The sequence below is a fragment of the Priapulus caudatus genome, unplaced genomic scaffold, assembly GCF_000485595.1.
Source record: "Priapulus caudatus unplaced genomic scaffold, Priapulus_caudatus-5.0.1 Scaffold566, whole genome shotgun sequence".
Lineage (NCBI taxonomy): Eukaryota > Metazoa > Priapulida > Priapulimorpha > Priapulimorphida > Priapulidae > Priapulus > Priapulus caudatus.
Genome location: NW_014577627.1, coordinates 1,992 through 26,301, shown reverse-complemented (window position 1 = coordinate 26,301; position 24,310 = coordinate 1,992). Strand labels below are relative to the sequence as shown.

General features: G+C 42.6%; 2 protein-coding genes across 3 annotated transcripts in view; both read left to right on the top strand.

Moving 5' to 3' along the window:
• The window catches only part of LOC106811710 (peptidyl-prolyl cis-trans isomerase FKBP8-like), a 31,843-nt gene extending 8,908 nt beyond the window's left edge, over positions 1-22,935 (top strand). Inside the window, exons 1-9 of one of the 2 annotated variants that reach the window (XM_014815417.1) lie at positions 9,051-9,134; positions 10,937-11,024; positions 11,480-11,590; positions 11,679-11,753; positions 11,999-12,122; positions 12,465-12,554; positions 12,813-12,890; positions 13,356-13,493; positions 20,659-22,935. In XM_014815417.1, coding sequence (XP_014670903.1) covers positions 10,945-11,024; positions 11,480-11,590; positions 11,679-11,753; positions 11,999-12,122; positions 12,465-12,554; positions 12,813-12,890; positions 13,356-13,493; positions 20,659-20,742 — 780 coding nt within the window. In that variant the 5' untranslated portion in view covers positions 9,051-9,134; positions 10,937-10,944 and the 3' untranslated portion in view covers positions 20,743-22,935. Of the gene's footprint in view, positions 1-9,050; positions 9,135-10,936; positions 11,025-11,479; positions 11,591-11,678; positions 11,754-11,998; positions 12,123-12,464; positions 12,555-12,812; positions 12,891-13,355; positions 13,494-20,658 lie in introns of those variants that run through there. The other variant, XM_014815415.1, reaches the window with a different exon arrangement.
• LOC106811711 lies at positions 4,421-9,063 on the top strand. Its single transcript, XM_014815418.1, has 4 exons — positions 4,421-4,497; positions 5,110-5,309; positions 5,787-5,884; positions 8,986-9,063. The coding sequence occupies exons 2-4, from the start codon at positions 5,159-5,161 to the stop codon at positions 9,037-9,039; spliced, it is 303 nt and encodes a 100-aa protein (XP_014670904.1). The 5' UTR covers positions 4,421-4,497; positions 5,110-5,158; the 3' UTR covers positions 9,040-9,063.
• Positions 22,936-24,310: the final 1,375 nt, after the last annotated feature.

Genomic DNA, 24,310 nt, shown 5'->3' with positions numbered 1-24,310 from the left:
AATCGGCTGCAGGCCGAGTCCACGTGCGGCATTTAAATATTCGTGTTCTAACAGGGCATACACAGCCGCACGATTTATCGATCGTCTACTGCAGCGGTTGGCAGCAAGCCACGTTTACGGTTATTGTTTTTGCCGAAGGGTAGACTGGTATCCGCCCTCACGCTCTGCTAGACAATGTACACGCTCTGCGACAAACAGTGCGGCGCGAACCAGTCTAGCCAGAGGCACCGACAGCAATTACAGAAAAGGGCAAGGCAGGTCACTGCCGTGTCGGTTGGATTTTCAGGGCAGTACGGCGATTGATAGGGGCACCGACGCAATTGCCGTCGGTTAATTCGAGCCCTGATCTCAGAGCTTCTAAAATTCAAAAATTTTGGAACCCCGGACCCCTAGCTGGGAGTACCACCCCCATGCTATCATTTAAAGCTTGGTGACCCTGCTATGGTGTCATTGACATTGTCTGATTTGTCACTTGTGACACTGTCAGTGTCACAGGCACTTGAAGCGTTTCAATAAAATATAATGCTAACTAAATACGAAATCTATTTACTACCAAATTCTTAATGTGTCTATACTCCTCTTCACCTATTATTGCCGACAGTTTCCCGTAAATTCCGTCCAAATCCTACGTCCAACCATACGCTGCGCGCGCCATTGCTTTCGCGGCGCGACTGTTGCACGCTTACACTAATATATATATATATATATATATATATATAATATATTTATTATTATTATATATTATTTTTATTTATTTGTGTTATACCGGTAACTTATATATATTAATTATTAGGCCATGAGAATGAAAAATCCGTTTACCGTCCAACCGCCCGCATGCCGCCTTTAGTCCCCGCCCAAAAAAGTCATTATTTACCAAAATTTCATTATTTGGAAAAAAATTCCCTCACTGAAACATAATAGACTAATCACAAGGTGTACTTAGCCTAAACAGCAATTCTGATGAGTTTTGACAAGCTTGGGGCAGTCCGGATTGTACATGCCACTTTCTAACCGCTAGACATATATCAGGGCGCCGGAATAAAGATTTGTCGAAAAAACCCGAAGATGACGACTTCAAACCGAAAATTCCCGATTGAAAATTCCGAAAATTCAAAAAAAAAAAACCGATTGTTTATTGTCTGTACTGTATTTCACTGTATTTCAGCCTGAAAAATTAAATAATGAATAATGAATAATGAAAAAAAGCCTCATCACTTTTAAAAATTCCTTGGACGGTAAACCGGATTTTTCATTCTCATGGCCTTAGTGTAAGCGTGCAACAGTCGCGCCGCGAAAGACGTAGACGTATGATCCGTTTGACGTAGGATTTGGACGAAATTTACAAGAAACTGTCGGCAATAATAGGTGAAAGAGAGTGTAGAAACATTAAGAATTTGGTAGTAAATAGATTTCGTATTTAGTTAGCATTATATTTTAATTTTTATTGAAACGCTTCAAGTGCCTGTGGTCAGTGTCACTGACACAGACACTGACAGTGACTGTGTAGTGTAAAGGCCAAGACACACTGCCAGCGACAGCGACCGACCGTAACGACAAACGACAAAGTCGCAGCGACTGGCGCAGCCACACTGCAGCGACAACGACCGACCCGTAACGACAAAGTTCACCCAGCACTCACCACAGTGCCACCACTCATGAGGCAAACGGCAAAAAACTCCTGCTGCCTTGCCTGCTTTTAAAATAAGGCGTGTTGCTCCTGCACGGTACCGTCGCCGATTTTTTTGGTGGATATATGTTTCTATGCCACCGACTGATCGCGTGATGTCAGTGTACGTCAGTGTGACGTCAGTGCTAGACCAATCACGCACGCAATCCATGTATGCATATAGGGCACATACATAATACATCATTTGAGCGAACCAAAAACGCAGCGGGTAAGGCGCCGAACGATTCTTCTTGAGGTGATGGGTTCGAATCCCATTCTGTTAATTTTTATTTTTCTATTTTTCTATCTTTATCCATTTAACTTTTTTTGTGTTAGTGTTAGTGTTAGTATTAGTGTTAATTAAATTTAATTAGGGTTAGGGTTAGGGTTAGGGTTAGGGTTAGGGTTAGGGTTAGGGTTAGGGTTAGGGATAGGGTTAGGGTTAGGGTTAGGGATAGGGTTAGGGTTAGGGTTAGGGTTAGGGTTAGGGTTAGGGTTTTTGCATCAGGTTATGTGCGTGATGTAGCCATCAGCAGCTAGGCTGTATGCATTCAACTGTACTTCAGAGATAGCCGAGTTCGTGCGTGACTACACTGACGTCACGCGATCAGTCGGTGGCATAGAAACATATATCCACCGATTTTTTTTTCTCAATTAAAGTCACGGTAGTGATGCCAGCGCCATCTATCGCGCGAATAATAACTTACCGGTTGCTTTTGGTACGATATTATATATACGATTTTATACGATATATACGATAACCTAACCCTAACCCTACCTAATCCTAACCCTAACCCTAACCCTAACCTAACCCTAACCCTAACCCTATTAAATTAATAAAATTTATTTTTAATTGTTGTAAAAATTAATTGTTGTTATTAAAATGTTGTAAATAAATCATGTAAATATTTGCGTTAAATTGAAAAAAAATGTTAAGAACAATAAAGATAGAAAAATACAGAAAACAGGAAAATAATTAGAAAACGGATGGATTCGATCCTGCGACCATTCATACTTGGCGCCAGCGCTCTAACCGTGTACACTGCTGCGACATAATTGAAATTGAAATTTGTATGTGCTATTATAATGCGGCAAACAACAAAGCTCAACCAATCAGGGTCAGTACCGTCAGTACCGTGACTTTAAGAAAAAACATCGGCGACGTACCGTTGCAGGAGCAACAGCCTTTAAATAAATTGCTGTAAAAACGCTATGTATAACGAGAATATAATAAAGTCATATATACGCAGGCCAGCATATTAATTATTATACGAACGTAAACAATAATCATGGCGTGGCTTGCACGTTTTGGTTAGATGGGTTCGCGGCCCACTGTTTCTGACAGGCGGTGCGAGTTTAGCGGCTGGAACCAGTTCTACTTACTGGCTAGCTCTAGTACTATAGCCCGCGGATTGCTGGCCGCAGGGCTATAAGCACATGAGCGCATAGCTGTAATCTAAGCAAATGTCGGACTGGTCTTAACAAAAATTTATCCCAAACGCAAAATGATCGGGCTTTTTAACAACTTTATCTATCAACATGGACATCTCACCTATCTTTTGAACACTTCCACAACTTTACACCAGTATTTATGCTGTTATTCTCAAAGTCAGCACTTATCGAATATTATATTCAAATCATGTGGCGTGCGCACGGCGTATTGTCACCGGATATGTTGCAAAACGCAAGGCAGCGGTGCGTGAAAGGGTGCATGTATTATTAACGGCGGGGTGTTCCTGCTTGTGCTCCGATTGTGCGCACATTGGCCGCATCAGGGCGAGTTTATCCACCACCCCCGTTAATAATACATGCACCCTTTCACGCACCGCTGCCCTTGCGTTTTGCCAACATATCCGGTGACATTACGCGTGCGCGGCGCCACATGATTTGAATGTAAATTCGATAAGTGCTTACTTTGATGAATAACAGCATAAATACCTGGTGTAAAGTTGCTGAAAGTGTTCAAAAGATAGTGAGATGTCCATGTGATAGATAAGCTGTTAAAAAGCCCGATCATTTTTGGGTTTTGGGGATAAATTTTTGTTAAGACCAGTCCGACCATTGCTTAGATTACAGCTATGCGCTCATGTGCTATAGCCCTGCGGCAGCAATCCGCGGGCTATAGTACATAGAGCTACTTCCTGGCCTAGCATTGTTTATAATTTTATGACGTAATGGCGATTGTCACGTGCCGATGGAACGGCTGTGATTGGCCATTTGTAAAGTGTCGCCGCGAAAGTCGCTGGGAAATAGAAACGTTTCTAAATTATTTTGTCGTCGAGGTTGTCGCGGTCGTCGTCGCGTCAGTGTGCAATGGCTCATAGGAAACAATAGTTTCTAATTTTCTGAAAGTCGTTTGTCGTTACGGTCGGTCGTTGTCGCTGCAGTGTGGCTTGCCTTAACACGACTTAGGTTACACTCACATTACCAAATATACAATTACCGCCAGTGTTGCTGCCTTTTGTCTGAATTATAGGCGCGCAATGGGCGTTGGATTAATGTCCAAAGAATGGAGAATCGTGTCGTACGTTTTAGGCTGTATCTCCGGATTGCGGGTGTTTACGAGAAAACGATTTCGTACGATGATGGGCGAATGTACTGTGTCCGATTTGAGCTCAAGTTGGATGAGTTACGCGTAGTAAATCGTAGGTATTATAAGGCTAGTAAATGACGAATTTCCCTTGTTTATTGATGTCACACTCCTCCCTATTATCTACTCCTGGTACATATTATACGCCATTATACGACAACGACCTTTCGTACGACAGTGACAGTACCGCCAAAAGAAGAGAAATTTCGGGGCTCTCCTATTTCTAACCTAAGGCTGATAGGTAGGTCCTAATTAGCTCTAGTAACTATAGCTAGTGAGCGGGCGCCGGAACCGCGCGAGCGTGCCCAACGAGAAATGGCGGTTACAAGTTGATAAAGAATCTTCGTCGACGAGTAATATCGCAAGTACAATATTTAAGCGATAGTTTGCTGTTTAATTTTAGTGTTTATAGTAACTTAAAACATTTGTCCGGCAGAGAATGTGTTTTATTTGGTATACCGAAGAAGTTATTATAGGCTAAAAGTTGTCAGAAAAAACTCATACGAAATGGCCATGTTACGGTCTATAGCCCTGCGGCAACTGTACGCGGGCTATAGTTACTAGAGCTAGGTCCTAATGAAAAAAGATCAAAGATAAAGATAAATGAGAGCTCTCATATGTGACTTTTATACACACTACGGTAGGCGCAGAATGGGGTTGCTATTTATCGAACCCCGACCAACCAGTTGCAAGTGCCTGTGCTTTCAAGTAATTCTACCTCAGGCTCAGCCAGGAAATGTGGCCTGAGTACGTAGGCGGCTAGGCCTACCTTGCGAAAACACTACTAATACTACTACTAGTTCTAGTAGTAGTACCGTAGCACTACTCTAATCAATCAACTATGTCTATTCAGATACGTTTGTGAATAACAAAGCTTAAAGGAAATACATCTTCAAGTAAGCATGCCTGCAATTGAAGAAGTGGAGGAAACATCTGCAGATAATGAGGTGGGAACCCTGAAAAAGGAGGAGAATATGGATGAGGCAGGAGATCGGAATCACATATCACCATCTCCAGAAAAGATTGATGACCTGTCAGAGACGAATAAAGATGGTAAAAATTAGCAGGGGAATATAAGGGATTGGGATGAAGTCAGTATTATCATCTCGTGTGAGACTGTGAGTACAACTCAGTTTGGTAAATTATCGCATAATAGGTAATGGTATTTCAATTATTCATTTAAATCATCTCCGTTGCCTCGATGCCAAATTTGGATACTGCAACGTACTACAACAGAAACAGAAATCATGTAACAAAAGTTACAGAAACTAAAACAATGTAACAAAAGCTAGATGGGGTTTGTATGCATTTTTCATGTGCTTGCCAAAATGTCAATTTTGTGGTTGGACATGTAGATAAGTAGTTTGTAAACTTGGACAGGTAGATAATTCGTTTGTAAGCTTGGACAGGTAGATAAGTTGTTTGTAAGCTTGGACAGGTAGATAAGTAGTTTGTAACAGTAAATGGATTTGCTTCTCAGTGCGTATTATTTCTTATACTATAGTCTTGCTACTATTCTTGTTTGATTAGGGGACAATAATCAACATCATCCTACAGAAAAAGAAGACAGTGAAATGGATGAGGATGGTTATGTAGACATACTGGGAAGTGGTGACCTGATGAAAAAGGTATTTTGTTAATGTTTTATGATTATTATTTTTATACAGATTCATTGGAGATGCCTTTATTTTTAGCTCATCTGAATCGCATGAATGTCCGTGCGTCCGTTTGTGCGTCAACAGTTTGGCACAAATCTTAACCGCTCGACGTACGGTCACGATATTCGGGACGTTGGGGCGGGGGGGGGGGTCGTGAAAAGGACTCAGGATGACAAAGTTAGGGGTTGGTCAAGGGTCAAAGGTCAAGATGTGTAAACGGAGGGGAATATTTCCCCCTTAACTTAAGGTATAGGAGGAAATACGGAATTGCGGCAAAATCTGAACGGCTCGACCTATGCTCTTAATATTCGGTGTATACTGTGGTGGGCAGGAAACCCATCACCAGTGCGAAATTGGTGGTCACAGGTCAAAGGACAGTGGGGAAAGGTCAGATATCAGACTTTTCTGAGAACATGGCCTAATGGACAGAGTGAAAAACTTTTTATTTCAGTGCTGACCTACCATTTTTATCAGTTTGTTGAAAGGACCATGAAAAGTGCTTTCCACTGACGTGCGAAGAGTAAGTGTCTGATAACCTTTGACCTCAAGAGGAGGGTTAACATGGATTCCTGAACTTCCTCAATGACGTCACAGTGTTGTCATATTCATGGCACATCCATAATCTAGAAACCCAATAAGCACTGGATAGCCGAACGCAGTCAGAGGCACGGGCGTCACGGCGCTGATAGGGCGTTGGATCGAATTCCATCTGATTTTTTTATTATTTACCTGTTTTCTGTATTTTCTATCTTTATCATTTAATTATTCTTTCCAATTAATGCAAATGTTTACATGATTATTTACAACATTTAATAACAACAAATAATTTTTACAACAATTAGTTTTTTTTTTTTAATAGGGTTAGGGTCACAATGCAACCATAAAACAGGAGTTTCAGGCATGCGATATTGTATCAACCAATGGGATTTGGGAGGTATGCAGATATAGAAAGCTCGTGAGCTTGTGTAACAGGCTCGTGTGATCATAATAGTGTGTCCAGGTTGTTGTACAACAGATACGTGTGCTATTGCACTTAAAGCTCACAATGCGGCATCGCAAACGCTAATTTCTCAGTCTAGACTAGCAAATACTGTCGTGTCATGCATAATCATACTACCTTAGGCAAAATAAACCTAGTTCCTCCCATTTCACTGCGCGTTTGTCTTATAAAAGGTATTTTGAAAAATACCTCCCAATGTTGTTGAAAATTCTCCGATGTTGTTGACAGTTTCCCGCAATCCCCAAGCAACCGTGCAGCGGTGCTGCGGTACACGCGTACGGTCGGCAGCAAAGATAAAAACATGTGAGCTCACGTCACCACTTCGAGGCTATTTTGTTTGGCAAACAGTCAGCGTTTGCGCCAGAATGCCAGTTTTTTCACGTCTTTTTTTGTGGTTTTAAGCAAACCGCGCAGTGAAATGGGAGCAAACTAGAGTTTATTTTGTCATAAGGTAGTGTGATTATTAGTGATGTCACGATCATCGATTATACTCGATCATCGGTTGAACAGTGCTCGAACCAAGCGCTTGTTATTCAAAATCCATAATCGATTTAATCAAAAAAACAAATTTTTTTAAATTTGAACAAGAAAAACTTGGAAAAGTGATGAGAATCAGTACATGTATTATACACACAGTAGTAAACAGTGCAAAAAAACATAAACAGGGCTAAACAAGCACATACATGCACACACGTCATGCACACGACGTTACGCCACGCAGGCAATGCAACACACCGGTTAACGATTGTAACCGATCATCGGTTACTGTGGTGCCAACCGATGATCGATTACGAAATTACAACCGATTGACACACTAGTGATTAATGCATGACACGAAGTATTTGCTAGTCTAGTACTGGAGAAATTTGCTTTTGATGCGCATTGTGAGCCTTTAAGCCACAAGACAGTATATATGCTATAACCACAGAATTACTACGGTTTACTCTATTCTTTAATGAACAACATCATATGATAACAATTACATACAATACTAGGTGGTGCGCAAGCCAACCAGTAAATACACGATACAATACATACAATACATATCTTATACACCAGGCACATACAGACAAGCGACTGGTTCACAAATGCCAGTACATATTTACGAGCGTTGGAGTTCTGCAGGTCGCGAGGCAGCAGGCAGGTCCAGTCAGTGATCTCTCCGACGGTGACGGTAGCGTGGTGATGCCGCAGTAGGTGAGATCAGCAGAACCTGGTGCTGACAGCGTCGGGAGCTGTCAGGCACCGTGGAACGCGTGTCTGTCTTCTTGTCGAAACTGTTCGGTATTTATACAACTTGGAGGAATGCATGGCCTGAGCGTGGTCCAGGCCTTGTTGACGATGGTGGTGCAAGACGTGTTGTCATCTTCACATTTTATGGGTGACTGAAAGGTGAGAAGCTGTGGACGCTTCTTGAGTCTGGGTGTGGGAATCGCGGCAGGTCGATTCATGTTCTTCATATTTCCCATAGTTCACATTTGTCGGCGGCGTTCGTTGTTTGATCTTCATCAGTCGCGCATGTGACATCAAGCTGTGAATGTGTTTTCTCTTGGCCTTTGTGTAGGTGCTAAAGTGTCACTCTGCGTCGTGGGTGATAACTTTACTCGTGTTCCAGTGACTTAGTTTCTTGGATATTCGTGGTGCAACTTTCACCTGTTACCTTGACTGACATTTGTCGACTAAAATAACCATGACGTGATGTTGCTTAAGTTAAACGACCCGTGTCGCTGGGTTTTTATACTAGGTTAATTAATTCGATATCTACGTTACTACACAGAATGCAGAAAGTTGCTGTAATGATGTGTACGCAACTGCGTATCTGCATATCTGCGCCTAACAAAGGTGTCACTACGCACGACTTAAATGTTACGTTTATAACCGTAACAACAGACCTCAGATGAGCCGCAGACGCTCTGCGGCTCTTGTTTGTAATTATGAGATAAAACAAATATATATGCTAGACATGCAGCACTATTTGTAATGAACTGGCTCTATAATAATCAACCTGCAAATTTTTATTTTAGCTTATGTGATGGGGTGATGGGTTTATTGGTTATTGGTACCATTGCAGATTGTAAAACCAGGCTGTGGCAATGGAAACCACGGCCAGAAAGAGGGTCTCTAGTGAAGCTTCGTATTCTGGAAAGCTTGATGATGGAATGAAGTAGACACTTGTGAATGCAAAGAGTTCGTACTTGGGGATGGTGATATGAATACATGGTAGGAAATTTTATATGGATTTGTATTATGCCATTCATCCATGATAGTTATGTGATTTACTTGTTGCCGTAACTAGTGATTCCCCGATAATCGACTATAATCGAAGAGTTGGTCATCTGCACCACCGATTATAAAAATCGATCATGAAAATAAATAACTGATTACCAAAGTTAACTATTGGGGTAAGAACAAGTTGGTTTGTTTGTTGATTGGATGGTTTTGTTAGTAAGTAGGTTACTTTCTTAATTCCTCCCGCTTCCGTTTACTTACCTACCTACCTACCTAACTACGCTACCCACCTGGCACCTACCTATCTACCTATCTACCTACCCATCTCAGTGCTCGAAATAAGAAAAAAAATGTGGTTGTCCTGCGGACAACCCAGGCATCAAATCGGGTTGTCCGCAACAATTTTCTGGTTGTCCCAAAAAAATAATCGCGCCAAATCAATCACGCACATAATAATATGGTCAGAAAACACACAAAACACTGGTGTAGCCAGGATTTTTTAACAAGGGGGCCAAAAAACAGCGAACTGCGCAAAATAGTGGATGACTTAATTATTTTAATGGCTCCTCCGCCTCCCTCTCCACACCCTACGGCTCCTCTACCTTCTCTGCAATCTTTGTTTTGGGTGCCATGGCGAAAAGGCGACATTTTTGTTCATTGTTCTCTGCTCCCAAGATATGCAATGGTTCAGTGGCAGATCTAGGATCCAAGGAGGGTGTGAAAAACAAGCGGGGGGGGTATGGGGGTCCTCCCCAGAAAATTTTGAAAATGTAGAGTTGCAGGAGATGGTATTTGCGGCACTTTTGAGTACATGTTCTGCTTCATTCTGACTACGACAATTCTCTTTTTTTTAACTTTCGGATCAACATGAATCCCCACTGTTGTTTGTTTTTGCATGGGCAAAGCATCGAAAATTCAAAATAATAATGGAATAAAATACAAATGTAGGGGTGAAGCTTGCCTGGTTTGCTGGTTTCCAAATCGAGTTCACCTCTCATAAATCAGAAACCTGACATAATACCAGTGTTGGAAATAGCAGGCTGGTATGCGTCGCTTTCCGCACACCATAGATTAATGGCAGGCGCCAGGCTATAAGTGTCTCTTCGAGAACCCCTGAGAAAACATAAATAAAGTGTGTTTTTCGTCACATTTTTCTTGTTGTCCACCGGACAATGTCTCAGACTGGTTAGGCTTGTTCCGGCGCAAATTCTGTTGTCTCGGACAACCGACAACGCTTATTTCGAGCACTGCATCTAACCTACCTACCTACCTACCTACCTACCTAACTACTTACCCACATACCTACCTACCTACCTACCTATACCTACCTACCTACCTACCTACATACCTACTTACTGACATATGAACAATCAACCTACCTACCCTATCCCATCCACCCACTCACTCACTAACTCACTCACTCAATAATTCATTCACTTACATAGTTTGCTTGCTTGCTTGCTTGTAAAATGTAAACAACGCATCATGTCCATTCATTCAAAATTTACCTGAACATGCATAAATGTCACGAACAATGTCACCAGGGTTTGGACTCGTGCACAGAAAAAGGAAACTTTTTTTTTAAACCTTATAATGAAGTAGCATTCAGAAAATAATGGTCTTTTTCTTGATGCTTTCCCCAGTGTAAACATTGGAACTCAATGCAACTTTTGTATTGAGTCTACCTGATCAATATATTTTTGCACAAAATACTTGCATAGAACACTACTTTGATTAGATACATTGATGTATATTGAGGAAAGCAGCTTTGAGCATGTCTTTTTTCTGTGCAGGTTTAGAAATGGCAGTGACATTAATGGAGCTTGAAGAAACATGTGAGCTCAAAATAAATGCTCGATTTGCCTATGGCGAGCGTGGACGGTATGTATTGTTAATTGATACACAAATATATTGAGTAAGTTCACTGCATACATCGGTGTTACTTCGTTCTATCTTTACAGTTGACCTTTGTTTCCTACTTATGAGAGGTAATGCGTCAAGGCAAAAAATATAAAATGAATTTATTTTAAATCAAAGAAATGAAAGTATCATTTCCACACGTATTTTAAGCTGCATAAAAAGTGGATACTGGCATTTGCATGCCAGCAGTCTCATAATACCTGCTGTAACAATGGCAGTTTGAAATCACAGTTGAATGTCGCTATGAATTGCTACATGATAATGTACATTTTGCCCAATGTTCATTAAACAAACAATTTGTTTTGCATTGAGAACACATCAACAATAAATACATAGGTAAGGTAGAGTATTTTGCCCTTAGTTCATTATGAATGCAGGTCTATGTTTAATATACTTTACTATCTTTATTTTTGCAGGCTGCCAGACATCCCATCCAATGCTACCGTTACATATCAGCTATCCCTCTTAGGCATATATGATGCACCAGACTTGGACAGTCTACTCCTATCTGATCGCATCGCTATGGGGTGAGTACATTTAATTTACGTAGATTTAACAAGTTTCCAATCAAAGTTCATTTAATTAATTTTGTTATGGTTGTTCATGGGTTTTCAGAGACAGTAAAAGAGAACGAGGAAACTACCTGTACTCTAGAGAAGAATACAGCGACGCAATCAACTCGTACTCAAAGTATGTAAGAAGTGGTAAATGACTTGTTGCATTAATTTGATCAATTGTGTCATTTAACATACTTTAAAGTTTGGGGTTCTACCTCCAGTACTGCTAAATTCTATAAACACATTTTTAATTGCATTCTTATTGCATTATGAGTTTATATTAAATGTAAGAATCTCAATCATTCACTATTTGATGTATGTTATAGTTGGTGTGCCATATATGTTATATGTATAATATTAGTTGTGTGTGTTTTGTAGAGCCTTGAAAGTATTGGATGACTCCAACATTCGTCACAGCAAGGAAGAGTCGACAACTTCTCTCCAGGAGCTGCAAGACTTGCGATTAAAGTGCTTCAACAATCTCGCAGCTGCACAGCTCAAGGTTATAGCTTTACATTGATTTACAATCTCAAATCCCTCCTTGTTGGACAATGTCTCGTGAATGTTGCGTAATGTTGTATACGATTATCGGCACCGTCTTTATATGGTTGAGTGATTGTAATGGCAGCTATTAATATTTTACTAAACTACGTAACTGTTGCTTGTTGTGGCCAAGCCCATGAGTCATGCTTTACAAATTTGACACAATTTGGGTACAATTGCAAACGATCCAGCTACTTGTTATTGTAATGCTGACACGACAGTAATTAGTTGATAAGATATTTTACATTTTTGTGGTCACACCATGCACTTGTAACCAGGCCTTGCGTGTTACTATTTGTAGATCGACGCTCATACTGCTGCACTGCAGTCGTGCGATAATGTTCTAAAAGTTCAGCCTGACAACGTCAAGGCTCTCTTTAGGAAGGGCAAGGTAGTATTATTATTTCGTTGTAAAGGAAGTACTTAAAGGGTATAGTTAGCTTTCTCTATGGTACCTGTTGGCAGTGATAGCTGCTATTTGTGTGCATTGCAAATTCAAGCTGGTTTTGTTGCACACATTGCAATTTATTGAGCATATTTGGTTAACACTGAGTAGTATCCCTACTGCAGGCAACATATGGCGGCATCCCCTTCTATCAGGGATGGTGCATTTTAAAGTTGCATACATGCAGTTTTTATCTTCTCCCAGGTTCTTGGAGCTACGGGTGAAACGCAGGAAGCCATACTCGTGCTGCGAAAGGCCCTCAAACTAGAACCAGAAATGAAGGTACACAGTAACAAACTATACATTGTTATATCACTTTACTGCCAGCTTTTTAGAAGTTGTTTTGCTTGCTATGTAACTAGGTATAGCGTAGTGTTAGTAGTAGACCTGCAGTAGTAGTAGTGGCGGTAGCCGTGGCCGTGGCGGTGGTTGTTGTTGTAGCAGCAGTATGAGCAGCGGCAGCAGCAGCAATAGTAGTGGCAGCAGCAGCAGCAGCAGCAGTAGTAGTGGTAATAATAGCAGTATCACCAGCAGCAGCGATAGTAGTAGTGATATCGGCAACAGCAGTGGTAGTAGTAGCGGTATGGGCAGCAGCAGCAGCTGTAGTAGTAGTAGCAGTTCTGTGCTTTGGTTTGCCTAATTTGACTATATCTATAATAGTACATTAAGTTACCTTAAATCCTACTGAGTAACTCTTTGGAAACTCCTGCTGCAATGTGTATAGGTTTATTGTTCTCCATTACATAGATCATTCACCAGGAGCTGTCTCGTCTTGTCGGTAAGCATCAGAGAGAAGAGGAGTCAAGTAAGGAGATGTACAGGAGGATGATGGGTGAGATGACAACACTGACAGATAAATCAACCAATTCCAAGAACACTTCAATGGTATGAGAACTATCATGTCAGTTTGTAATTATTGAAAACATTGCTGCTCTAGCAATTGATGTTTTACTGATGTTGTGATATACTTAGTGGCAATTAACAGCATTGTGATAAAAGGGCAGATTTACATTTAAAAATTCAGGCAGACAAGGGTGTGTCATATGCTCTTGCCCAATGTCACTCTCTCCCTCTCTCTCTCTCTCTCTCACACTCTATATATATATATACAGGGTGCGAAATTAACGGGAGTCCGGAGTCAAATACTCCCAGATTTACTGCTGGACTCCCTGATTTGACATATGCAGGAGTCCGTCACTGTCCGTGTGACTCCCTGAAAATTCTGCTATACTAACTAGTTCGTTCCAGAGCACGGCCTCGCGGAATTACCGTATTTTTTCAGCAAATGTCCAAAGAAAATTTGGCAGACGTTGATCATCGATTATACTCGATCATCGGTTGAACAGTGGCTCGAACCAAGCGCTTAGTGATGTCACGATCATCGATTATACTCGATCATCGGTTGAACAGTGGCTCGAACCAAGCGCTTGGTTATCAAAATCCATAATCGATTTAATCAAAAAAACAAATTTTTTTTAAATTTGAACAAGAAAACTTGGAAAAGTGATGAGAATCAGTACATGTATTATACACACAGTAGTAAACAGTGCAAAACAAACAGTAAACAGGGCTAAACAAGCACATACATGCACACACGTACATGCACACGACGTTACGCACACGCAGGCATGCAACACACCGAGTAACCGATTGTAACCGATCATCGGTTACTTGGGTCCAACCGATGATCGATTACGAAATTACAACTGATTGACAACACTAGTGATTATGCATGACACGAAGTATTTGCTAGTCTAGTACTGGAGAAATTAGCGTTTGGATGCGCATTGTGAGCCTTTAAGCCACAGACAGTATATAATGCTATAACCACAGAATTACTACGGTTACTCTATTCTTTAATGAACAACATCATAATGACAATTACATACAATACATAGGTGGCTGCGCAAGCCAACCAGTAAATACGATACAATACATACAATACATATCTTATACACCAGGCACATACAGACAAGCGACTGGTTCACAAATGCAGTACATATTTACGAGCGTGGAGTTCTGCAGGTCGCAGGCAGCAGGCAGGTCCCAGTCAGTGATCTCCGACGGTGACGGTAGCGTGGTGATCCCCAGTAGGTGAGATCAGCGGAACCTGGTGCTGACAGCGTCGGGAGCTGTCAGGCACCGTGGAACCGTGTCTGTCTTCTTGTCGAAACTGTTCGGTATTTATACAACTGGAGGAATGCATGGCCTGAGCGTGGTCCAGGCCTTGTTGACGATGGTGGTGCAAGACGTGTTGTCATCTTCAACATTTTATGGGTGACTGAAGGTGAGAAGCTGTGGACGCTTCTTGAGTCTGGTGTGGGAATCGCGGCAGTCTTGTTTTCGTCTATGATTCTTTCTTAATCCACCAATGATGACACCTTATGACACCACCAATTTACCTGAAAATCGTATGTGTTCTTCAAAAAAGCTCTTTGAATACAACACAGTTTCACACAGTTTTCCCAAACTTTTGCATCTCTGCGGCCAAACTTGATATAGCGGCGGCCGCACCAGGTTGTAACTACGGGACGCTGGGGGCTGTTGGGGATATTAGGTAAGCACAGTAACAGCATTTGTTTCGCTTCCTTATCATCAGGAACATGATGGCAACACAGCTCAAATCAGCTGCTAGCTCGCCGTGAGCACACATTTATTTTTTGCACGCTGGAAACGCAATACACACTGAATACAATTCGATGCCTAATATCCCCAACAGCCCCCAGCGTCCCGTCAGAGACAATAGAACACTAATCCGATAACAAAGTTTGGCCGCGGAGATGCAAAACTTTGGGAAAACTGTGTGAAAACGTGTCGTATTCAAAGAACTTTTTTGAAGAACACATACGATTTTCAGGTAAATTGGTGGTGTCATGTAAGGTGTCATCATTGGTGGATTAAGGGAGAATCATAGACGAAAACAAGGTAGAGTTTGAATATATTTATTCACATATTGATAGAATATTTACAAGTTGAAAACTATGCAAAACGCTGTTAAAACGGTGTCATACTCTTCTCTATTATGTACTCAGAGATGCCAACCACTACGATTTATCTGTATTTTATAGGAATTTCTATTCCTTTGCACCACTACGACCAGTTTGTATCAAACTACGAATTTCACTGTGATCGGAAAAAAATTATTTTTGGTCCGTCAGTCTATAATACGCAGGGGAAAAAATACAGGGGGGCGGCAGGCGATTTCACCCCCGAAATGCCAAAAAGAGCCCCCGAAAACATGATATCGGGGGGGGGGGGGCGACCCCAAAAGAAAAAGTCGCCCTGGAAATCGATTGTCCAGGTCGGTCCCGCGCCTTGCCGCTCTCGCTCGGCGTTGCTGCGCTGCGATGCCTAGGCCTCTGCCGCTAGCGGCAGCCGGTTCCACGGCGCGATAGAATTCATGGTACGGTGTGACTGTCAAGTGTTTACCATTTAAGCATGCATGTGTGTACTGTACTGTATTGCATTCAATCAAGCGCGCACCGCCGCCCGCGCGTATATACGTGTGCGCCTGTGCGCGTGCTTGCGTGTGTGTCTGCGCGCGTGCATGTGTGCGCGTGCGTGCGTGCCTGCGCGCGTGCTTGCGCGTGTGCCTGCGCGCGTGCATGCCTGCATGCGGGCCTGCGTGTGTGCGGGTGTGCCTGCGTAGACCCGTAGGACCAACGACCCGCAGGATTATAGAAGGTAATCCATGGAAAATCCTAATGAAATTCACACGTATATTTCCCTACCGGCACACTCGTGTGTCATTCCCGATTGTAGATTTTTCGTCAATTCCTCGAAAGAGTTTGACTGTCGCTCTCTCATAGTTCAGCAATGCCAACCCTCGATCTACATTTTAGTAGTGATTAGTACCACGCTGAAACGATAGTGCCCCCCTCCCCCGTACTTCAATCAATGCCACCCCTGCCAGCAGGCACGTACGCAGCGTCGATGGATGTGCACAGCCATACACACGTGCCTCGCGGGCCGCTTTCTCAACCCCACTGAGCTTCCAGGGCCCGCGGCCGCAAGAGACTTCGCGTATAAACAATCGATCCTCCTCGCTCGTACGGGCAGACTCTTCCGCTGCGTTCACACGAAGATTTCAGTTCCGTATTTGAGCGTTCACACGCTAAAATATACGCGGCTTATTCAGTACCGTACTTAAATACGCGGCTTACTTAGCGCGGAATCATATTCCGCGCCAACTAAGCCGCGTATATTCGGCACCACGCTGGCCGTGTATTGTCTGTCGTGTGTACGCATTCGAATTGCGAAACTGTAGCGCGCTGACCTAGACTGGTACCCGTTCGCTACACGACGTTAGTGTAGTGTGTGGAACTGTCGACCGGGTACCAGTCCATATTATACCTAGCTAGCTAAGCCTCGAATGTCGTGTATCTCGTGTGAACTCATTTCAGCCGAACTTAAGGGCCGGACACACTAGGCGATGAAATCGGGCGATGAAATCGCCCTGAAATCGCCTAGTGCGTCCACTCAATCGCCGCCGATTTCATCACCCGATTTCATCGCATAGATCAAAACGTTTTGATATTATCGGGCGATTTTGTCGCCCGATTTCATCGCCTAGTGTGTCCGGGGCCGGCGATAACATCGCCCGATTGTACAATTCATCAGCCAATCAGAGTTGTTCAATGATACTGACGTAATAGCGATGTTTCATGTTTAGTATGTCATGTCATGTAATAGCGATGCACGCACTCATGCACGCACGTGTACGTGCACACGCACGCACGCACGTCTACGTGCACATCTATGCACGCACGCACGCGCACGTACGCACGCACGCACACATGCACACACGTGTACCTGCACACGCACGCACGCACGCACGAACGCACGAACGAACGTGTACCTGCACACGCACGCAGGCACGTACGCACGCACGCATGCACGCAGGTGAACGTGCACACGCAGGCAGGCACGTACGCACGCACGCATGCACGCAGGTGAACATGCACACNAGGGGGAAGGGGGCGTAAACCCATCTCCACTCAATACTCGCCATTGGTCATCCACTCTATCCCACTCCACAAACTGACCACAGACAATAATTCCACCCCTCTACTGTCCCTGTAGTCAGCAGTGATAGGGAGAAGCATATTTGGTAAGGAATTCGCGACTCATCTTACAAGGGGAGGTATAAGAGAGCTCGCGCGGAAGAAACGAGGCTCTCGTGTACTCATCCCTCTGTTAAGTGATTATATGTGTATTGTAAAACCCGTATTCTACCCTGTGTTACTTGTACGAATTTTTTAAGTCTTCAATAGTGAAACGGCAGTTTGTAATCCACATCTTTTCTACTCTTATTTTATTATCGCATTCGTAATTAGTCAAGCAATTACACGGCGCACATATAGCACGCAAGCTACCGCGCACAGTTGTCTGGCAGCAGAATTACACAGCGACTACAATATACTTGCAAGATAATCGGCCCAGAAATAAAAGATAAGTGTTAATGCATGATTGATAGAGGATTAAATAGACGATAAAACATATTGAACTTATTTTGAACCATTTATTTGAATCACATGCGAACTCGCCATTTCACCGTTCGGCATCGCTCATGCTCCGTTAAGGGCCGGACAATTAGACGGCTAGTAAACTAGGCGATTAAATCGGGCGATAAAATCGGGCGATAAAATCGGGCGATGAAATCGCCCTGAAATCGCGTAGTGTTTCCACTTAATCGCCGCCGATTTCATCGCCCGATTTCATCGCATAGATCAAAACGTTTTGATATTATCGGGCGATTTTCATCGGGCGATTTCCCGATTTTATCGCCTAGTGTGTCCGGGGCCGGTGATAACATCGCCCGATTGTACAATTCATCAGCCAATCAGAGTTGTTCAATGATACTGACGTAATAGCGATGTTTCATGTTTAGTATGTCATGTCATGTAAAAGCGATGCACGCACGCACGTACGCATGTGTACGTGCACACGCACGCACACACTCATGCACGCACGTGTACGTGCACACGCACGCATGCACGCACGTGTACGTGCACACGCACGCACGCACGTCTACGTGCACATGCATGCACGCACGCACGCACGTGAACCTGCACACACACGCACGTACGCACGCACGCACGCACGCACGCACGAACGTGTACCTGCACACGCACGCAGGCACGTACGCACGCACGCATGCACGCAGGTGAACGTGCACACGCAGGCAGGCACGTACGCACGCACGCATGCACGCAGGTGAACATGCACACGCACGCACGCACGTGTACGTTCACACGCACGCACGTGTACGTTCACACGCACGCACGCACACACGCACGCACACACGCACGTATGCACGTACGTTTACATACACACGCACGCACGCATGAATGCACGCAGGTGTAAGTGCACACGCACGCACGCACGTCTACGTGCACATGCATGCACGACTTATTCACCGGCGATTTAATCGCCCGATTTAATCGCCTAGTGTGTTCACTCGACTCGCGCGATAGAATCGGGCGATTTTGTCGCCCGATTTTATCGCCCGATTTAATCGCCTAGTGTATCCGGCCCTTTAGCACCAACTAAGTACGGAACCAGCGAGGCTGTGTATACGTGTGAACGCAGCTTATATTTGTGCTAGCCGTAATACAATAGGCACGTTCACACTGGCGGGAATTAGCGGGATGCAAATCTCGGTTTTTTCATCGCGATCGAAATACCAAGATTTTTACAAGTGTGAACGCAAAAATCTCACTAAGTATCGCGATCAGCATCGCGTTACATATCGCACTTTTGACTGCGATTATTTGGAATTAGCGCGATTAATTGCACCGCGGCGTGTGTGTGAACGCTCGCGCAAATAATCCCGGTATTTTCTATCCCATCATTCCAAGCGATCGTATCAACATCCGGCAATGAGCATGCGCAGTTCGATTAATAGAATTATCCCGCTCGGCGATTAAGGCTCAGTCACACATTCAGGATTTTTACTGCCGTCCTTTATGGGACCATTCCCGATTAAAATTTGTCAAAAGTCTGATCAAGATCCTGTGATATCGTGGCGCGAAATACAAACTTTATTAAAAATTTGTAAAAACATTTATTTAATCACGATAACAATCAGATATTGTTCAGGAAGCGTCCCGATTCAGCCGTTTCCGGCCGAATTCGTCCCGATTCTCCAGTTCTCAATCCGATTCTGATCTGATTTGTATATTTCGCATTGTAAAAAACGACCAAATCTGTCCCGACAGCGTCCTGATTCTCCCGAATGCGATCCGACAGAGATCAGACAGTGACCCGACAGTGAACCGACGCTGACGGAAGATATCCGTTAGATCTGGACGCAATCTGGACTCAATCGGCAAGAAACGGCAATGAAAAATTTCTCCAGATCATGCCCGTTCATCACGACAGCGTCCACAGATCACCGTCCAGACACCGTCCAGACAACACAGGACATTGTTACGATTTTGATCCGATACAGCAGAATCTGTCACGACAGTCACGATTGTAATCCGACTAGACAAAATCGGCTGAGTTTCCCGAATGTTACGGGACGCACATAACTGTCGGGAGTGCTTGGCCGACTTCTCCGGACCATTCCCGATCCGTAGGACTCTGTTACGAACGTATACGACTGCGTTCAGACAATGATAGGACATTCCAGATCATTGCGGATAGTAATCCGACTTTTTCACTTTTCGTGTCGTAGCGCTGTCTGATCTCAAACGGGAGCCATAATCGGCACAGTGTGAACGCCGCATTAGCGAGATATTTCCGCCTGTGTGAACAACGACACAATTATCTCGGTATTTCCATCGCGATTAGCATCGCGGTTTTTCTTGTGTGTGAACACGCCTAATGTTTCATGTGCGTGGCAGCGTATGTACTACAATTTAGAACGTGTGCGTGTGTGTGTGTGTAAAATTAATAATCCTCCCCCCCGAACCCCCCCCCCTTGAACTACTAATTTGATGGCCAGAAACTACAGATTGCTTCAAATATATGTTGGCATCTCTGTGTACTCTTGATATATATATATATATATATGTGTGTAATTACTATATCCATTTTGTTGCAGTGGACCAAGGTTGCCATTTCTGTGGGGGCAATCTCGGCAGCAGCACTGAGTGTGGTTGCTTACAAGGTGTTTCATTTGGCATGAACAATGCAAGCACTGGATATATATAGACAGGGAAGAGGTTTTATCCTTTGTACTTCGGACCCATATTAATTGAAGAAATTTAAAGTTATATGCAAATTTGTCCCTTCTAGACAGTATAAAAATTTTATTTATTTGTTAAACATGTAATTACTAATTTCTCCATTATTCGCTTTGGTCAGTGATTGGCTTATTTTCATTATACTTATGCATCAGCCTACAACACCACTTTCTCCTAGCATAATTACTGAAACCTATATTAACCTCTACCATGGAAGGGTCCATGTAAGGTGACCACCACTGTATGACATATACCCTGGGCATCTCCTGAAGGTACAATGACATGTCGTGTAGGTAGATCTACTTGCACGGATCCTTTATTTGTAAATGCATAACTTGTGGAGGCAAGCACGCCCAGTGTGCAGCAGCAGTCATCATGATAAAATATTATTCCCAGGGCTTTTTTTACTGTTGCAAAATGCAACATTCAGATAAAACACTTTAATTCTGTTTAATGAAAGGTGCATGCCATTAGGTAAATTTTATGTTGTCGCCAGTATTTAAAAACCAATGTCAGATATGTTTGCTAATACTGTGCCTATAGGGAATTAAGCATTGAGAAGAATGTCCCTGGAATATGGAGTTCAGATCGGTTTATTATTTTGTCATTGGTTTATCCCCAGTGTGTTACCTGCTAGCTGATCACCTCCACATAACAAATATACTATTTATAACTTTGCCCCATACATTTGGTTTAGCTACTGGTTAGGCTCTAAAGAGGTTAAAGGAAGAATACTTATTTTTACTGTCAGAGTAGCTGTGACTTTGTTCAGGTGTGGTATACCAGCTTGGCTGTGTTTGTAAATTTGTGTGATGTTCGAATTGTTTATTGATATATAGATGCGAATGGTAAAGAATTGACATTTAATGGTACATCATCAAATAGGCATTATCATAGCATGAGTAAGGGCCATTTTAATACGTAGTTGTATTGGTTTAGGAATGTGGTAAATACGTGATGCACTATTCAAATCAGGAGACCACGAAACACCAAATTCTGTGCAGACGGTTGTGTGAATGGTGGTTGTCTTGTCGTGATTGTGTAACCTCGTACTTCTATAGGGTGTAGGGAAAGAGCCGTAGGCGTGAAACATAGCAACAGCGTAAGACAAGAATCAAACACGAACTAGTAAAGTAACGTACCACAAACAGTTGTATTGGTCATAATCTAACAACAAGTAAAGAGCAGAAACGTAAGGCTGGATGTGTATAACTATACGTGAATGACATTCAAACAAATGGAGAGGAAGTGCCTCCTGCTCCTTGTCACGGCGCTCTTAAAATTTATATACCCGAACTTGTTGTTCGACCTCCCTGGTTACGACATGCGCCGGCTGCGGGTTATAATAGATTATCCCGCACACCGGCCCGTCTGTTGACGTTGTTAGCTACCTTATTGCCTCTACTATTACCTTCACGCTGCATCGCGCGCACCGAATATATCATCTATTTCTCCCTGGCTCGTCGCCAACGCGACCCGCACGGCCTCATGCCCAAACTAACAGTAATTAACAGGTGAAACCAGCTCCGTTACAATTGTACCGTTTATGCCGCACATAGTGTTGTACTCATGCGAACCCTTCAATTTTGTTTGATAGCTGTGCTTGTTAAAAAAATATATATTTAGCAGTTAAGCAAAACGTCAGTAAGCGAAAAACGAAAGAGCGAAGATATTAAGGTTCTGCTGTTCTTTAATATCTAGATTTTGGGAGTATGTTCCTAGTGTAATTGTGCGCGGTAATGTCTATGATATTCTAACGATTTTCGTTTTTGATCTTCGACATCTGCAGCATGAATCATGATTTTTGCGTTGAATATTTCCTACTTTCTTCGCATATTTCTTTTTTTAAGTATGTCATAAATGGTGTTATTGCTGTCTCCTTTTTATGTGGTTTAGTACTGCCCGTGCAAAATTACAGAGCAGATATGTGGTCCATTTTGTGTTCAATAAATAAGCACCGTGAATTTGTCATTAGAACTAATAACGTTGTAAATGTACTACGTACTGCGATTTATAGGTGGGACATTGTAGCCATTGAACAACTATGTCGAGGAATACTGAACTAAGATGTGCCTATTTGTGATAGATGATTTTTTTAAATAAATAAACCAATAAATAAGAAAGGTCTTCAAATATCTTTAGTGTACTATGTCGCGTTTTCTCTTCCGCCCGAGTTGTACAGTGACAATGCAACCTAAGACAGGTTGCAGGTTGGGACATATTGGCGTGACCTCGGTAAATTTCTTGTAGGTTTACGAAGCCTTTTTGGTCGGAAATGGTGTCAGCTAGTCTCCTAAAGAAGAAAACAAACGGACCCATAGCTCTCCAAGGTCATCCATTACTCTATATTTATCAGCGTCAGTGGAAAGAAAATTCATCCCGCAGCTCTCTCCCTTTACCAACTCTCTCGTCTCCTTTTTCCCATCCCTACCAGCCTCTCACTTTCCCTCCCCATTGGCATTCATGGGGATGTATAATTACAGCGTTGTAAGATGGTATACCGTCTATAGATGGGTTGAACTCACGGATTGCACTTAGCAAATATGATACAATATGATACCAGGGGCGGATCCAGGGATGAAGCTAGACAGTATTTTTCCAGATTTTAAGGGCACATCCCCCAAAAAGGGCACACCACCCCACAGTGGGCGCCGTTAGATGCGGAAGCACATGTTCAGAAGCAATTTCAAAATTTCAAGGGTCCCTGGGCACAAAAATGAGCACCATTTGAGCACACATTTAGTCAAACAGCAATAGCTAAAAACCATATGGAATTTTTATTTCTGCTTCATTTTGCCTGCGCTTTGCATACCAGCAATTAATGCAGAATGATTCAAGCACTTCCCTTCTTTTTTAGATATCAAGGCTAGTTTTGTTAACCATGTAAAGTTTTGATTTCTTTCTAGTCCTGCCAATGAATCAGAAGAAAAAGAAAACAAATAAAGAATATAGCCAAATTCCATCAAATTGTTTTCTGTATTTTTTAGCGCAAAATTTCGAAGGGCACTTTGAAATCTAGACCGTATTTCCCAATACGGCAAATACGGTCTGAATCCGCCCCTGGATACAATGATGTAACCAAACACGAGAGTATAATTATGATATGTGGAGAGTATATGATATGAAAGATATATGGAGAGTATATGATATGAGAGATATATGGAGAGTATATGATATGAGAGATATATGGAGAGTATATGATATGAGAGATATATGGAGAGTATATGATATGAGAGATATATGGAGAGTATATGATATGAGAGATATATGGAGAGTATATGATATGATATGTGGTATGATATATGATATATGATATGTGGATATATAGAGTATGATATTATATGATATGTGGATATATAGAGTATGATATATGATATGTGGATATATAGAGTATGATATATGATATGTGGATATATAGAGTATGATATATGATATGTGGATATATAGAGTATGATATATGATATGTGGTGGGACTACTGTGTTGGGTTACATCATTGTCTCTAGCCCAGT